General features: G+C 38.6%; 2 protein-coding genes across 5 annotated transcripts in view; both read left to right on the forward strand.

Moving 5' to 3' along the window:
* The window catches only part of CSDE1 (cold shock domain containing E1), a 39820-nt gene extending 29718 nt beyond the window's left edge, over positions 1 to 10102 (forward strand). For all 4 annotated transcript variants that reach the window (XM_032881366.1, XM_032881369.1, XM_032881367.1 and 1 more), the window contains 8 exons: positions 350 to 457; positions 1059 to 1234; positions 1808 to 1920; positions 3130 to 3249; positions 6465 to 6643; positions 7401 to 7564; positions 8302 to 8434; positions 8783 to 10102. In XM_032881366.1, the coding sequence (XP_032737257.1) occupies positions 350 to 457; positions 1059 to 1234; positions 1808 to 1920; positions 3130 to 3249; positions 6465 to 6643; positions 7401 to 7564; positions 8302 to 8434; positions 8783 to 8830 (1041 nt within the window). In that variant the 3' untranslated portion in view covers positions 8831 to 10102. The remainder of the gene's footprint in view (positions 1 to 349; positions 458 to 1058; positions 1235 to 1807; positions 1921 to 3129; positions 3250 to 6464; positions 6644 to 7400; positions 7565 to 8301; positions 8435 to 8782) is intronic.
* A 129-nt stretch (positions 10103 to 10231) lies between these two features.
* On the forward strand, positions 10232 to 17317 carry NRAS (NRAS proto-oncogene, GTPase). Its single transcript, XM_032881380.1, has 7 exons — positions 10232 to 10361; positions 10860 to 10987; positions 12986 to 13164; positions 15171 to 15330; positions 15881 to 16004; positions 16576 to 16617; positions 16725 to 17317. Exons 2-5 carry the CDS (start codon positions 10877 to 10879, stop codon positions 15998 to 16000), a joined length of 570 nt encoding a protein of 189 aa, XP_032737271.1. The 5' UTR covers positions 10232 to 10361; positions 10860 to 10876; the 3' UTR covers positions 16001 to 16004; positions 16576 to 16617; positions 16725 to 17317.
* The last annotated feature ends 821 nt before the right edge of the window (positions 17318 to 18138 follow it).

The following is an 18138-nucleotide window of genomic DNA, read 5'->3' on the forward strand; positions in this document are numbered from 1 at the left end:
TTCATGCTTAGTTTAATTTCTGACGGTCTATGAGAAGTATGGAGTAAGTATGTAGTAAATTTTCAATAAACTTTCCCTCCTCAACAAAAAATTCGGGTTCTTGAGACTAAAAAGACAGCAGATTGAGTTGGTCTTAGGTTAAGGCAAGACCCCCTTTTATTCATTAGAAAAATCTATTACTGTTAGGGAACCCTAGCATAGGATACTTCTATAGCTGTGCCAATTCTGTAGTTCAGAGGTCTGTAAAAACTGTAGCTGCTTATTGCCTTTTTGTTCTTGATACTTTTCATTGTATTGTTTTTTGTTGTTGTTGTTTTTTGTTGTTTTTTTGTTTTGTTTTGTTTTTTAGGAGGCTGAGGATGGTGTTATTGCTTATGATGATTGTGGGGTGAAATTGACTATTGCTTTTCAAGCCAAGGATGTGGAAGGATCTACTTCTCCTCAAATAGGAGATAAGGCAAGATAATTCTGCTGATTTGAGAGCAGGGTTAAAGATTGTCATCCTAATCATAAGTCTTTTACAATGGTTTCTTTTGAATTGTATCAAGTTTTGCTAAAACTGCTTTGTGCTTATGAGGTTAATATAGGAACATCTTCCCATTTAAAAGTGGCTTACTCATTAGAACAGGGTCTAGAAAGCCCTTGTTAAAGCTTTTTGAGGAGTATTTAAAACACTAGCTAAGATATGCCTAAATCAATTAACTTAGATAAAAGTAATATTACAAGCTAAAACAGCCACCAAAATATTAGCAAAGTAAAATCACACTGAAGATTTTATATTGCTTTGCATTTTTCTCATACTTATAATGTCTGGTTTTCTGATAGCCCTGCTTTCGAGAAATTGAGACTCTATAAAGAATAAATATACACTGGAGAACAAAACTTGATCCCTTATGAAAAATGGAATGAGACATAGAAGTGTTAGTTTTGGTGAAAATGTATTTAACACAAAGGTTATTTAGAGTGGAAAGCATGGTCTAGGGGAAGTTACAGTTCCTGAGGTAAAGAGCTTGATGTGGAAAAGACATGGTATTAATGAGTGTCCTTATTTTTCACAGGTTGAATTTAGTATTAGTGACAAACAGAGACCTGGACAACAGATTGCAACTTGTGTGCGACTTTTAGGTCGTAATTCCAACTCCAAGAGGCTCTTGGGTTATGTGGCAACTCTGAAGGATAATTTTGGATTTATTGAAACAGCCAATCATGATAAGGAAATCTTTTTCCATTATAGGTGAGGAATGCCTTATAGAACTTAGAGCTTACTATCCATTCTTTGGGAGTCCAAAATATTTAGTATTGGGTGGTTATATATTTTTTTAATTCCAAATCTCATATTGGTAAAATTATGGCAATATATAAACAAAAGTTACATATTGTATAGAGAATATGTGGCCAAAAGATAAAGGCCTGTACCTGCTTTGAACATTGGATAGGAACTTTCCTGCATCGGTGAAAGAATACTGTTTCTTATGTTGTCACCAGATAATTATACATTTGATTTGGTGTTCTAATACAGCATAGTGTTAGTTAAGGGTGTGGACTCTTAGCCGGTTCAGGTTTAAACCCAGACTCTGCCACCTAATTAACCTCCTGGTATCTTAGTTTCATTTTCTTAAAACTGGGGATAATGGTGACCTCTTAATGGGTTGTTTCTGAGGATTAAATGAGTCAGTGCCTATAATGCGCTTAATACAGTATCCAGCATAAGTAAGCACACCATGAATGTTGTTATATAAAAAATAAAATTTATTTGCTACTGTTGATATTTGTGGTGATTGTTTATTCACGTTTCCTTTCTTCCCAGTGAGTTCTCTGGTGATGTTGATAGCTTGGAACTGGGGGACATGGTCGAATACAGCTTGTCCAAAGGCAAAGGCAACAAAGTCAGTGCAGAAAAAGTGAACAAAACACACTCAGGTAATGAACTGTGATTTCTACTTGTTCAGTCTGCTTTTGGTGTGAAATAAGGGGTAGGTAGGATACGAGAGGGAGCAAAAACCCAATCATTCTAGATTAGTGGTGTCCCAGGTATGATCCAGCAGTACCACCTGGCTACTTACTAGAAATAATAAGTTCTCCGATGCTACCCCATATGTACTATAAAGTCAGGATGGGCAATCTGTTCTAACAAATCCTTTAGATAATTCCGATGTACACTTGAATTTGAGAACCACTAGATAGATGGTTTAGGTTATTTGCTTTATGCTTATTTTCAATTTAATATCTGTTTCTTAAAAAATAATTCTAAGATAAAATATTCATAGGGATGGGGAGAGGCCTTCCTCTAGGAGACTGTTTTGGAAAAGAATGAGTCAATTAGGTAAAATAATGGGAACTTAAGAAAATGGTTGCTATTTGGATCTCTAACTTTTAAAAAACCTATACTTTTTGGCTTTCTTCTCAGTTTCCCAAGTAACACTTTACTTAGTGAGACCTAGAGAAAGGACAGCCGTGAATGTTCATTTCAATTCAGTAAATATCGAAGTGCATGCTGTGTTTTAGGTAGTAGAGATATAGCAGTGAAGAAATCAGACAAATCCCTGCCTTTGTTGAGTTTAATTTTTAATTTGTCTGTAGTCACAGGCAAACAAGATGAGTATTATATGTAGTATGTTTAGAAATATAGTAATATATGTTATTAAGATTAAAGAGGGGGCGGGCCTGGGTGGCTCAGTTGGTTAAGCCTCTGCCTTCAGCTCAGGTCATTATTCCAGGGTCCTGGGATTGAGTCCTGCACCAGGCTCCCTGTGGGTCAGAGCCTGTTTCTCCCTCTGCCCACCCTCTTCTCTCTCTCTCATTAAAAAATAATAATAGTAAATAAAGATTAAAATAAAGGGAAGTGTATAAGTGTTGGGGTTGCCATTTTAGAGACGGGGGAAGGCACCCCCTAAAAGTAATACTTGGTCACCTAGAAAAGATGAAGAGAATAAGACATGTTTTAAATATAAGTACTTGTTAATTCCTTAAATTAACTTTCTCTGTTTTATGGTAGTTTAGAAATATTTCAAGAATAGCAGACAAGCAGTCAACCCACTGTTAACATTTGTTGCAATGATTTTGGCTTCTTTTCATCTAGAATGAGTTGAAATTGTTGAGTAAGAAGTAGAACATGCTTTTGTTTTGTAGTGAATGGCATTACTGAGGAAGCTGATCCCACCATCTACTCTGGTAAAGTCATCCGCCCCTTGAGGAGTGTTGATCCAACACAGACTGAGTACCAAGGAATGATTGAGATTGTGGAGGAAGGTAAGAGCATCCCTATCAGATATGTTGGTGGTGTTGCAGTTCTTTCTGGATTCCTTAAAAACTGAAACTAAGAAAAAGGGATTCTTTCCTACCCCCACCTACTTCCATCTCTTGGCTTTCATTTCTGTATTCTTTGGAAATTAGATCAGCCTGGATTTATATCGTGAACAAATGATAAGTGAGCAACTGAGTTATTGAAATAGACTGAGAATAAAATCTCACACCAACAATAGTCCTTCAATGTGTGATATCAGATATTCACACTGATTATGTTTAATACAACTTCATAGTTTTCTTGTATTATTTTCTACTTATTTATGTCAGTATTGGCACATTTTCCTAGTAGCATTCACTTCTATGAACATTTTTGCTTTCTGTTAAAGTACTATATTCCTCAATATCTAGGTTTCCATGTGGATCCTACTACTTGTCTCTGGGCCAAAGCTCTCTGCATTTTTCATCTTTGGCTTTTTTTTCCCACATCTTCAGTAATTCTCTGAGTTCTGGTACCCTTCCTTATCCCTAGGAATTAGCACCAAAAAGACAATGTTGGGGGTACCTAGGTGGCTCTGGTCATGAGTTCGAACCCCGAGTCAGGCTCCACTCTCAGTGTGGAGTCTGCTTGAGCTTCTCTCTCCTTCTCCCAATCCCACTCAAGTGCATGTGCACACACATGCGTGCTCAAATACATCTTTAAAAAAAAAAAAAAAAAGACTACTTTGTACATAAAATAAGTTTGCAATAGGGGTGGTAGTAGGAACCAGTGGATGATTAGTATAGCTAAATTACATAATGATGGGGTTGGTGAGAGGGTTTGAATTTCCAACCAAAGATAATAGCTTGGCTCACAAAGAGAATAAATACTGTGTCATGTAAGTGTCAAAGAGCATGAAGTGGGGAAGAACAGGTCATTTGAGAGAAAGAAATGAACCTTGATAACATGTTCCTTTTACCATATGAGGTCCTTAGGAGTTTGTTTTACACAGAACCTCAGTACACCCCATCTCCCACCTACCCATCTCAAAACCCCTCCAAATAGGAATAGATTTTATAGAAAATCACTCTTTATCACTCCTTTTGTTAATTTGGGTCTAATTCATATTAATTTAAAATAAACTTATTTTGTTCTGCTTTCCCACCTTTACTTGTGGTTAAATACACTGTTTTAAAAAAAAAAAATCACTCAGTATAGATCTTGCCTTTTACAAATCAGTATTTTAAACCAATGCCATGATTACACCATACTCCTAAAAGGGCTGTGGGGGCTAGGCAACTTACTAAATTGTCCTTCTTCCTCCTCTGTAAATGCCACTTACTTTGTGTTTCCAATCCCCAATCCATTTATTCTTCACCACTGGCTCTAGGATACAGTCCAAAGCAAGGATTTTATGGAAAAGGAAACTTTCCTGAAATTTATAAGCCTAGAGGTTTCTGAGACTAGACTGGTCACATTTTCCCACTTGTTGATGGGAACAGCTCTTTTATTCAGGAATACAACAACTTTATATAAGACCATGGACTTTGAAGTAGGGCAAGCCTGGATCTGAAAACCAGCTCTTCCACTTCCTAGCTATAGAATCTTAGACAAATTACTTAAATCTTTCCTAGCTCAGTTTCTTCATCTTTGAAATGAAGATAACTTCAAGCTAAGGTTCTGGAAATACTAAATATGAATCTATAAATGTTTGATAAATGGTAGTTAGTATTAACACAACTACATCACACCAGCTATCTCTAATCCTTCTACATGACTTCATCTGTTGGAAGTATATCCAGAAGTTTGTGGTTCCTGTATTTTTTTTTTAATTATTTTATAACCTTTTTTTTAAAGATTTTATTTATTTATTTGACAGAGATCACAAGTAGGCAGAGAGGCAGGCAGAGAAGGGGGGGAAAGCAGGATTCCTGCTGAGCAGAGAGCCCAGTGCAGGGCTTGATCCCAAGACCCCAGGATCATGACCCGAGCTAAAGGCAGAGGCTTTAACCCACTGAGCCACGCAGGCGCCCCAGGGTTCCTGTATGTTTGAGAAGAAGACCTTCACTTACCCTGTAATCATCAAGAGAATTATTAAAAACATTTCCAATTCTGAAGCTTCCTCTTCCATCTGATGGTTTTCTCCTCTTCATTTTTGTTGATTCACTGGCTTTACCATCCTGGCGAACTGATAAGCAGCTGAACCTTTGGCATGGTTTTTATTCCCAGCCTGCACTGACCTACAGCCGTTTTTTATTTACTCTTTTAATTTTTATTATTTATTTATTTGTTCGTTTATTTTTAAGTAGGCTCCGTAACTACCATGGAGCACATTGCAGGGCTTGAACTCAAGTCGCTGAGATCAAGAGTCAAACGTTTAACCAACTTAGCCCCCAGGGCACCCCAGCCAACTTTTTTCTCTAGGGAAGAGCTCTACAAAACTGGTGGCTTGTTTCTGTAAAGAAAGGTGTCTTGAAACAGCCATAGCCATTCGTTTATATATTGTCTTTGGTTGCTTTCTCACTGCAACAGCAAAGTTGTGTAGTTGTGACAGGCGCAGGACGGCCTGCGACCCTAAAATGTTTACTGTTTTTTAAGAAAAAGTGTGCTGAGCTCTGAACTAGGAGAAAAGTACCGATTGGTTTGAGGGAGCCACAGTCAGAACAAAGAAAAGATGTAGAATGCCAAAGAAATTTATCCACATTGTTTTTGCCTGTTCCTGACTTGTTTAATGCCCTGTTAGGTGTGGGCCAGAAGTATTTTCGACTGGTTGGCTAATAATTGTGAACTGGGGAAGAAGATAATCCAGTGGATCATGTTAGCAACCCATTGTGCTTAAAACACTCAGATATTTAGGTAACGAGATTGTGAGTGATAGTGTTATTTTTTAATTTTGTAAGTGTAGTTTAAAACTGTTTATTAGGGGTACTTGGCTAGCTCAGTTTAAAGAGCATGCAACTCTTGAACTCAGGGTAGTGAATTCAAGCCCCACATTGGATGTAGAGATTACTAAAAAAAATAAACTTTAAACTTCATGAAGTACTGGTGAAGTACTGCAAGTTCTCACTTTTTTCATGATAGTATTTCATTGAAGCTTTATGGTAAAATTTCTCCGGTATGAAAATCTTATTAGGAACATAATGCATTTTTAGCAATTTACTTATTAATTTTATTAGGAACATCGGCATAGGACTGTTGTGAAATACTAGTTTTTAGACTTTGTACCCATTTCTCCTTACAGGGGATATGAAAGGTGAGGTCTATCCATTTGGCATAGTTGGGATGGCCAACAAAGGGGATTGCCTGCAGAAAGGGGAGAGTGTCAAGTTCCAGTTGTGTGTCTTGGGCCAAAATGCACAGACTATGGCCTACAACATCACACCCCTGCGTAGGGCCACAGTGGAGTGTGTGAAGGATCAGGTAAGTGGTAGTATCTCTGGGTCTGAACTTGATCCGTTTATTACTTGGTAAACAGTAACCAAAACCTTGAAATTTTTTCAGCCAAGGGAAAACGGCCAATATTCCCTTGGTGTTTATTTCTGTTCCACCCCTCTTTCAATGATTTGAGGTAGCTTTTAAAAAATATGAAGAAAACCACATGAAGAAAATGGCGATACGAGCAAAAAGAAAGTTAAGAGTATTATTAACATTACATGACAGGAAAAATAAATTTGGAGTGAGCTATTTCAGAATAGAACAAGATTTTGTGTACTTTAGCTCAGAGCCGCTTTTGCAGACCACACAAGAAAGAAAGCTGTGTAAAAATGTTCATAAAATACACTTAGGGCAAACAAAACTGTTCCTAATACTAAGATCTCAGTATGATGATTTTTTTTTTTTTGCCTAATTCAAAAACTCCGTATACTATATGAAGACACAAGCCAACATTTGTCTCAGTCAGGCTGTGATAGATTGAATGGCAGTGATTTCAAAGATTTCTTCCCTGACCAGTTTTTTGGGCCCATATCTTATATTCTAGCACAGGCAAGTCAACATTAATATACCATGTTTTATAAATCCCACTCTAGTTAGGTTCAGGCAGCATACTTCATCCAGAGTGAGGTACTTTTCCCCCTTGTAATATGTCTCCCCCTTTTTTTTAAAGCTATCATTGTCTTTCCTTTTTTTTCTTTTTTTTTTTTTTTTAAGCTTTTTTTTTTCCCCCCTCTTCCCCCAGTTTGGCTTCATTAACTATGAAGTAGGAGATAGCAAGAAGCTCTTTTTCCATGTGAAAGAAGTTCAAGATGGCATTGAGCTACAGGCTGGAGATGAGGTGGAATTCTCAGTGATTCTTAATCAGCGCACTGGCAAGTGCAGCGCTTGTAATGTTTGGCGAGTCTGGTGAGTTTGTTGTTGTTGGGCTGATAAGTTCCCTGGACTGCCATTAAACTTTCGTAAACTCTGGTTTATCACGCTTCCTCACCTTTCACCACAGCTTTTTTTTATCCTGCCACTTTCTGGTTATTTCTCGATCTTTCCTGTGTCTTTTTTTTTAACCTCTAGTCTTCATTGTCTAAATTTTATAGTCTTACACATCTGGCCCAATGAAACATTAATTGGGTACATCCTGTGTATTAGAACTTAGATACAGTAAGATTATGTAGTCCTTGTTCTTAAAGGTTCTGTTTAGCTTTTTCTTTCATTAAGCCATTTATATGCTGCTTAAAATTCTAACTTTATAGTCTCTATTTCTTTAAGTGTTTTAAATCCATAACGTTACCGTGAGAGGAACTGGGAGTCTCTTGAAATATTTCTTCATATTTAACTTTTCTAAGGCTTTTCACATCCACTACCTCATTTTGTGGAACTGGTTTTTCTAGTTGTAGATTAGATGGGATGAGGGATGACCCTCACCCAAATGATTCTCCCAGTTCCTCTGTAGTAATAAACCTTGAGTTCAGAATAAAAACAAACAAACTTGTCTGTCCTGTCTTGCTAGCTAGCTGGCTAGGTGAGGCAAGAGTCCCTTATTAAAACTGAGTCATTTGGGGGTAGTTAGATAGAAAACATACTCCTCTGCAAGTGCTTGCTTTCTTCCACCAAGAGTTGTTTCTTCTCACCTCTTGACTTCATTGCAGTGAGGGCCCCAAGGCTGTTGCAGCTCCACGACCTGATAGGTTGGTCAATCGCTTGAAGAACATCACCCTGGATGATGCCAGTGCTCCTCGCCTAATGGTTCTTCGTCAGCCTAGGGGACCAGATAACTCAATGGTATGAGGGTGTACAAGGTTTTCCGGTGGGTAGGGGCAGCTGACCTGTATGCTACTCAGGGTCTTGTTTTGGCATAGCACAGAGCTTAATGAAGCAGGAAAACTTCAGGATTCTCTTTCACTATTCAGTATGCTTTTAACTAGTTAAAACTCCCTACTCATTTGTTCAGCCCCTAACAATAACGGTTTGCTCACAGTAAGCATATTTCTTGATCTTTCGAACAGATTTTAGGTAATAGATAAGGAGGGCTTACTGTGGATTTCCTCCTCTGGGAAAGAAATGGTGGTGGTTACAATGATTAAAAGTAATGCTTTTATAGTAATTAACTGCAATTTTACTTTTTCACAGGGATTTGGTGCAGAAAGAAAGATCCGTCAAGCTGGTGTCATTGACTAACCACATCCACAAAGCACATCATTAATCCACTATGATCAAGTTGGAGGGATTCTGGTGAAGGGTTCTGAATATCTCCCTCTTCATCCCTCCCAAAATCTGGAATACTTATTCTATTGAGCTATTACACCAGTTTTAACACCTTCCTCGTGTTATGTTTAAAAAAATAAATAAATTTAAGAAAACCATTTTAAAATTATGCACAGTTGCAGCCTGGAAAACTTAAGGTGGCGCCTTATAGTATCAATTTTAGGAGCTTTATTTGGTGCATTTAACGCAACTGGTAATTGCAAAATCCACTTCGCCTGTGTAAGTGAAAAATATAGACTGTTATCTCGTTGGCCCTATGAAATTCTGCACTTGGTATTTAGCATATACTCTACCTTCATTACTATCTGGCAAGATGTTCTGCCTTAGCACTCAGTTGCATTCTTTTCCTTTTCTTTCCTGTTCATTATGCTTTAATCCTGAGGACCATATGAAGGTAGAATATATTAAAAATTACAAAAATTATAAAAATTTGTATAGGCAAACCATTTCCTTAAGTTGATGGCCAAATGTTAAAATGTTATTTTTCATATCATTTATAATCTTGTCACAGTCCACTTAACGAAGTTTGGTTAGATTTCAGTGAAAATTATCTTCCAGAGTAGTTTCTTTTTTCCTGGGATTGGGGAGGGGGGTAATTTTACTACAATTAGTATGTATGGTGCAGAATTTCATGCAAATGAGGTGTGCCAGCAGTGTGGTAATTTAATCGTATTTAAACAAAAACAAAACAACAACAAAAAAAAGACGAATGCACAAACTTGCTGCTGCTTAGATCACTGCAGCTTCTAGGACCCAGTTTCTTTTACTGATTTAAAAACAAAACAAAAAAAAAATAAAAAAGTTGTGCCTGAAATGAATCTTGTTTTTTTTATAAGTAGCCGCCTGGTTCCTGTGTCCTGTGAAATACAGGCACTTGACCCCTGGTGTAGCTTCTGTTCGACTTTATATCACGGGAACGGATTGATCTGATTTCTTGGCCCTCATCTTGAATTGGCCACATCCAGGGTCTCTGGCCAGTGGACTGAAGGCTTTGTCTAAGATGACAAGGGCAGCTCAGGGGATGTGGGGGAGGGCGCTTTTATCTTCCCCGTTGTCGTTTGAGGTTTTGATCTCTGGGTAAAGAGGCCGTTTATCTTTGTAAACACAAAACATTTTTGCTTTCTCCAGTTTTCTGTTAATGGCGAAAGAATGGAAGCGAATAAAGTTTTACTGATTTTTGAGACTAGCACCTAGCGCTTTCATTTTTGAAACGTCCTGTGTGGGAGGGGCGGGTCTGGGTGCGGCCCGCCGCGTGACTCCTGGGTCGGTGGCCCACGTGGCCGGGGCGGGGACTCTGGCGCCCGGGGCGCCGTCTGATTACGTAGCGGGCGGGGCCGGAAGTGCCGCTCCCTTCTGGGGGCTGTTCATGGCGGTTCCGGGGTCTCCAACATTTTTCCCAGTTGTGGTCCTAAATCCGTCGGAAGCGGAGGCAACGAAGCTTGAGGTAAGGTTGTGTGGTGTGTAGCGCTCGTCTTTGGAGCATACAGGCGCCTCGTTGTTGCCAGGAATCCGACGGAGTCTGCAGGCTGGAGACAAAGGCCCTTGGGCGGGGGTCCTTAGTTTTGAGCCCTCCGGGGGAGATCTTTGGAGACCGGCGGGGTATAAGACTAGGGGACGGCCTGGAGGCTGCCCCGCCGTAGCTGAGAAGACGTGCTGGAGGAGTAGGAAGAGGGTATTCCTTTACCTTAGGCTGAGGGCGGGGCCCGCGGACTTGAAAAATAGAGCTAGGTGGGGGTAGCTCGGCGACTCACCGGAATTCTGAGGCCTGCAGTAACCTGCGACTGTTTTTGCACTCCTGAATCACTTTGCGAACTAAGTGGAGGGTCACGTGTCTGGAACCGATAGATTTCAAACTCGGGCTTTAGTTAGTATTGATTATGGAAGGCTTTGAAGTACTGTAGTTGTGGCTCGCCCATTAAACCTAATTGCTGCTTTCCCACAGGTTCTTGCTGGTGTGAAATGACTGAGTACAAACTGGTGGTGGTTGGAGCAGGTGGTGTCGGGAAAAGCGCACTGACAATCCAGCTAATCCAGAACCACTTTGTAGATGAATATGATCCCACCATAGAGGTGAGGCCCAGTGGTAGTGCGCTGACCCTACCTCTGACTTTTGGTTCACCCGCACACCCACCTTTAGCTGTTCCTTAGCTAAAGGAATAATCAAGAGAGAAAGTAAAAGTTATTTGGAGTAGTGCGTTCAGTAATACAATAAGGAAGCTTTCCATGTTTGTGGAGAAGAGTTCAGGAGTTCAAGAGTTCTTCATAGCTGCTGAAGATTTTCTAAAAAAAACCTGATAATGTAATAGTTTAGTAAACTCCTATACTCATTGTTGAACTCATGGCAGCTCTATTAAACACAGGCCGTAGGAATAATAGGATGGAGATAAAAGTTTCAAGGATCAGGTGGATCCTTCACTAACTAAAATTCTTCAATTTTAGTTAGCTGGCTGAAGCAGCTGAGACTGGGCTGGAGTAGAAGGAGTAAGAGATTTTGAGTCACTGCCTAGATTTCTTTTGGTCCCTGTTTGCAGTTTATTTAGTTACGTTATATTGAGCAAATCACTGAAACTCTCTGAGCCTCATTTTCTCATCTACTAAATTACCATAAACATGTCCTACCTGTCACACACAGGGATGTTCAGTAAAATCAGTATGTTTTTCGTGTGAGTGCATGTTAGAGATTGACTTGAATAATGGCATCTAAGTTCCTTTAAGTAAAAGGTTTTGTTTATTCAGTTTAGAAATGTCTGATTAGAGATTATTTTATTTTAACCACACCCTGGTCTTCCTAACCCCCAGCCACTTAATGTTTAATGGAAGCTAACTAACATAGCCATTATTAAAAATCAGTCTTCAGTCTTTGAAAGAAATTTCATTTTAAGTGTAAGTGCTCCTTTAAGCTTTAGTGTTAATAGTTAGAACCTTTTTATATTTTTCTAGGTTTTATTTATTGAAGGGGAATGTACATACAGTAAAATACACAAATAGTAAAATACACACAGTGACTTAAAAATTTGTATATACTTACATAAGCACCACTCAGGAATATAGACAGTTTCCAGTGCCCCAGAGAGTTCTCCCATGCCACTTTCCAGTCAATAAACCCCCACCCTGCCAGGAAATAACCACTTCTCTGACTTCTGTTACTGTAAATTAGTTTGACTAAAACCTATCTTAAATTGTGCTCATTTCTTCGGCATATTCGTACATTTAGCCGTATTTCATGCTTTGAGCAAGTTTCGTCAATGCAAATACTGTGTTAATTTCAAAGTACATTACAGCCCCACAGTGAAGATGCGTTACAGAGGCACTGATCAATGAACTGGGAAACTAGGTCACATTCTGTTTCTGGAGCCAGATCTATATCAAGAGTGATGGGTTATTTTCTTTGAACTGAATTCCCAAAACATAAGTATTAAGATACAAGTAAAATTTTGGCCTCAGAACCAAATTGAGAACTTTTAAAATGTAAATATATGTGATCTATGCATGTTTTTCCTTCTTAGGAAATATAGCTGTAAATCTTGTTTGGCACATTTAGGAACTTGATTCAGGAATATTTCCCAAAGGTAAAAATTCACCATGATGAGAAAAATATTTTTATGTTATAATCTTGTTTGAAATAAAAAGTATTTATGTGTTTAGTCATAAACACAAATGACACCGTGTCTAATTGGTGGAGGTATATTAGAACTTTGAATAGACAGTAAATAAGTAAGAAAAGTCCACTTCGTACCTTAATGGAACAGTGTGAAACCGAATCTCTAGTCTAACTGCAATAGAGCTGTCTTTTGAATTACCACGCTTTTCCATCTTTTCCAGGAACAGAATGACTACATTTTTTTTTTTTATAGGCATATAGGATTTGGGGCTTTTTTTCCTAGGGTGACATTAAGTACTTTCTGATTGTGATTATATATGAGGAGTTTGAGGGATAAACCAGGGAGATGGAAATAAACTTAGGTAGGAGCTTATCTTACATTGGCAATAGCACTGCGTTCCCTATGGTTTCTAATAAAAATGAAATCTTCCTCTCTCCCTGCCGTCTCCCACCCTCCACACCCCTAGGATTCTTACCGAAAACAGGTGGTTATAGATGGTGAAACCTGTCTGTTGGACATACTGGATACAGCTGGTCAAGAGGAGTACAGTGCCATGAGAGACCAATACATGAGGACAGGCGAAGGCTTCCTCTGTGTATTTGCCATCAATAATAGCAAATCATTTGCAGATATTAACCTCTACAGGTACTAGGAACATTATTTTTTCTGAAAGGATGATCTGTAAGTGTATTCTGAAGCTTTGTGGGGTGGGGGTGGGGCGATGAGGATACCACACTAGGTAAGATAGCGTTTTTTAATTATGAGAGGAGTTGGTTTCAGTTTGTCTAACATTGAGGTTCTGGGTTATAACTGAAAGTTAATATTGGAGTTTATTTTATATAATACACCATGGCTAGAATGTGTGATAACACTTAAATGAAGTGCTAATTGGATTATTCGGATTATTTGGATTATTGGATTATCCAATTGCTAATTGGATGATTCGGAACCAGAGGTGGTAGTATGAAGATCACACAGGAATTTCAGAAAGGAAAACATGTCTGAGAGTCCTCAGTCATGGAATAGAGAAGATGATAGGAAGAAATGAGTGGGAAGTAAAGAGGAAAGATGGTCTTTCTCAGTAAAACCATTTCAGAGATCAGTCAGACCACAAACAATTCTAGTACAACATCCTTGTTTTACGGAATCAGAAGTAGAGTTGCAGGAAATGGTTTGTTAGGTTTTTGGAGTCATGGTTGTTACTAGTAGCAGAGCCAGGACTCCTTTCTTTTAGCTCCGTATTCTTTGAGCAGAGTAATATAACAGGTAGAAACTTGGCTCCGTCATCTATTACCCATGGGACTTTGGGGCAAACTACCAAATGTCTGTGCCTCAGTTTCCTTATCAATAGTATGGAGAGAATAGTACCTACCAAGAGTTGTTTTAAAAATTAAACAAGTAATAAACATGTTAATCACCCAGAAAAGCGTGAAGCACATAGTCAATTCTATGCAAGTGTTCTTCCTGTGGCCTGCAGTGCTGGCTTGTGCTCGATCCATATGATGTCTGCTCAGAGAAACAGGCTAGCCCAAAACTGACTTCAGTGGGGTTTTTTTCCACCTAAACTGTTCTACTTTCCATCTGGTCTCTGGAAGTAATAGCAGTATATAGTAAGATTTCCAACACTTGTCAAGCATCTAATAGTTGTTGAATTTCTAGAAGTCATTTTTCCTCTTTGACTGTCTTGACTTATATTATGCTTTAAACACTGCTATTACAGGAAAGGTCAGTTTTAGAGCTCGTCAGTGTGACGCCAGTTCAGCACATGATCGTGTCTGTAATCCAGGGCTAGGATCTGGAGCGGTACCGTGCTGTATGGTGGCCACAACCTTATGTGCTTATTTCATTTAATTAAAGTTAAAGAAATTGAAAAATCAGTTCCTTGGCCACATAGCAACCTCAGGTGTCCAACAGCTACATGTGACTAGTGGATGTAGTTGGACAGCATAGATAGAGAACCTTCCCATCATCGTGAGAAGTTTGTTAGACGGTATGGGTCAGGAGAATCTAGAGCAGTTGTTTCCAGACTGCTGTGTGCTATGTCTTCTGTGTCATTGAAGGGAATGCTGTAAGTTGGGAGTTGCAGATCCTTCAGTCCCCTTTTGGTAAGAACAGTTCTGGTGTTTTCTATTTTGTATCTTGGACTTCCAGCTAATATTGTTTGAAGAAAATGTCTGAATACTACCCAACTAGAGAAGTGGATAGACAGTCTTTCATTAAATACTGTTACTTTGAAGAAAACCTCAAAGTTATTTTGAGACAGTAAGCTTTACTTTCTATACTTGAGATCTTAATCTAGAGTGTGATTTCAAGTTGCCAGTTAAATCCAGAGCCAAGTTCTTTGGAAAATGAAGGGGCCTAACAAGGGTATGTGTCAAAAGGTAGAATTGCCATCCATTTCCACTAGAAGGTGAACCAGTATTTGGCTTCCCTCTCGCTACATCAAGTCTAAACCAGTCAACGTAGTATGCTTGGTCTTTTATAATTAGTGGAGGCGGAGGGAGTAAAAAGTAAAACTCCATACTAGAAGCTAATAGGGCTAGATAAAATTCATTAGAACCTTTGTTGTTCTAGCTGCTCATTCCTTCCTAAAAACCTACCATTAGGTTAGGATAACATATTCTTTTTTTTTTTTTTTTTTTTTTTTTAAGGGAGCAGATTAAACGAGTAAAAGATTCAGATGATGTACCTATGGTGCTAGTAGGAAATAAGTGTGATTTGCCAACAAGGACAGTGGACACAAAACAAGCCCACGAACTGGCCAAGAGTTATGGGATTCCATTCATTGAAACCTCAGCCAAGACCAGACAGGTATAGCAAAGCTTTGAGCATCTGGCAAGCATTTGTTGAATGCAGAAAAGTTTGACTGCTAGAGATAGGAGCCACGTTCTTTGTTGTTAATTTTCAGTATTCTGTTTTTTTAATCCTCAGTTTAACCCAAAATGAACTGATGAATATTCTGGTGTGGTATTTTACTCCCACCTTAACATGCTAATATTACTTAACATTACTAAAATGAGGACCCTTGATTAAAGATAAGTACAAACATTAGACCTTTCTCCATCAATACCAGCCAGGTTTAGGGCTTTTGCTCTCCTGAATGGAATCTTTAGATCCGGTAGTTCTGTATGTCCCACATTACCCATTTTCCTGTGCTTGAATGTTATTTTTGCGAAATACTGCCATTTGTATATCAGGCTGTTGATGTGATTCGGTAAGAATGCTAAGTTTGCTGTCCTCTTCCTACATCATCCTATTTCATCAGCTAATTGGACTTTTAAATCCACTAAAGAAGTACAAATGAGAGAGCTTACAACTTGGATTGTGTCTATTAAGCCATCCTTACCATGTTCTTTTATAGGGTGTCGAAGATGCCTTTTACACACTGGTAAGAGAAATACGTCAGTACCGAATGAAGAAACTCAATAGCAGTGATGATGGGACTCAAGGTTGTATGGGGTTACCTTGTGTGGTGATGTAACAAGGTGAGCATGTGGTCTCCTGACATAATTATCAATTTTATTAATTTAGCATCGGGAAATTTGGAGGAGATTGCTATTATTTTTTTCCTGTGGTGCTATTTAACTGAGAGTTTCTGCTCACTTACAGTAACAAAACATTTTCCTTATGACACCTTTTCTGAGAGTACTGAAGTCTAAACTGTTTTTAAAGCATTTAAGTAGGCTACACCTAGGTGGCTCAGTTGGTTAAGTGTCTGCCTTCAACTCAGGTCATGATCCCCAGGTCCTGGGATCAAGTCCCACATTGGGCTCCCTGCTCAGCGGGAAGCCTGCTTCTCCCTCTGCCTGCTGCTCCCCCTGCTTGTGTATGTTCTCTCCCTCTCCCTGACAAATAAATACATAAAACCTTTTAAAAAAATAATAAAGCATTTAAATAATTTTATAGACATTATTATACTTTCAATAATATTAGAAACTAGAAGGCATTATTATGAAAAGTAGACACTGTACCATATTCTTGGCACTGATTAGGAGTTTGAAGAACCACTACATGAAACCTGATTATAATGACCTGGTGTGTGTGCTTTTCTTATAGATACTTTTAAAGTTCTAGCATCAGAAAAGAGCCACTGTCAAGGTAGGACAAGTTTGGAAACGAGTATGTTATCGTTCGTGTTAATTTCTTAAGCTTGTTTTTCTTACTTTCTTTATATGTCACTTACACAGATTCTGTCTTTATTTTAGCTGCACTGACACCCTGGTCCTGACTTCCCTGGAGGAGAAGTATTCCTATTGCTATCTTCAGTCTCACAGAGAAGCGCCTGTTACTTCCCCAACTCTCAGTAGATCAGTACAATATTCTCTATTTGAGAAGTTCTCTGAATAACTACCTCCTCACTTGGTTGTCTGACCAGAGAAATGAACCTCTTGTTACTCCCCACTGTTTTCCACCCTGGGTTCTCCCCCAACATAAACAAACCTCTGCCATCCCAGGTTTTTCATCTGAAAAGTAATTCATGCTCTGAAACAGAGAACCAAACTGTAGACATGAAATTCTGTAGAAAACAATGTCTTGAGCTCTAAAGTAGCAACTGCTGGTAACTTTTTTTTTTTTTCCTTTTTACTGTTGAACTTGGAACTATGTTGGTTTTTGGAGAAATGTCATAAATTACTGTTTTACTGAGAATATAGTTAAGTTGCCATTTGGTTTGTGATGTCATTGGCTATAGTCTATAACTTGGCATCTGCTTTGCATTCAGAAATAGGCAAGTGAATACTGACTTTTGAGTCTATCCTAGTGTTCTCGACTTTCACATAATTAAATCTTAACTCTTGCAGCAAAGTGCCTTTTTTCTTAGGAGTGGTTTGTAGACTTGCTTTATAATATTTCAGTGGATAGATGTCTCAAAAATCGTTATACATGGAAATGAATGTCTGAGATACATCTATGACCTATATTTGAGGGAAAGACCTACCAATGTGATAGCAGATGCCATTTCTTACGTGTATGAGCTTGGATTTCCAGAGACCTGATTTGGGTCTCTTCCAAGAGAAAGGTGAAACTGGAAACAATTATAAATAATTTCACTTAATTTTTACCTAATTTCTACTTTTTTGGGGGGGGCAGGGCAGGGGTTGGTTACCACTTACAAAATGTATGCAATTTGTTTCTTCCAGCTTACTGATAATGAACTTCCATTCATATTTAAATTTAGGTCATATCTGAAAGCACCACATTTGCAGGTGTTCTAAATTATAATAGTTTAATGCAGTTTTAATAGCTATGATTAATGATTTTCAAGCCTCAGATGTATTAACAGACATTTTCACTTTATGTCATGGTATTTTAATGATGTATATAATTGCCCTCATTCCCCTTCTCACTCCCCCCGTCTCCCTCATCCCACCACAATGGCAGCATGGTTATTTCAGTTGAGTAAAGCATGTTGCTGACAGACCAGGGTCACAGTTTCCAAACTTGAGCAAGCCACTTAGCATCACAGAGAGAGAAATTCTTCCATGTTTGCTCATTGCACCAGTAACTTCAGCTAGTAGTTTTGCCAGATGCATACTGTTAGTCCTGCAAGGAAGGAAGAGGTCAGTTAGCACAAATCCTTCACCGTGGCTGGAAAAATTTGCCATCTTGTGGATGGTCAGC

Source organism: Lontra canadensis, unplaced genomic scaffold (genome assembly GCF_010015895.1).
Source record: "Lontra canadensis isolate GAN:19392208 unplaced genomic scaffold, GSC_riverotter_1.0 scaffold75, whole genome shotgun sequence".
NCBI lineage: Eukaryota > Metazoa > Chordata > Mammalia > Carnivora > Mustelidae > Lontra > Lontra canadensis.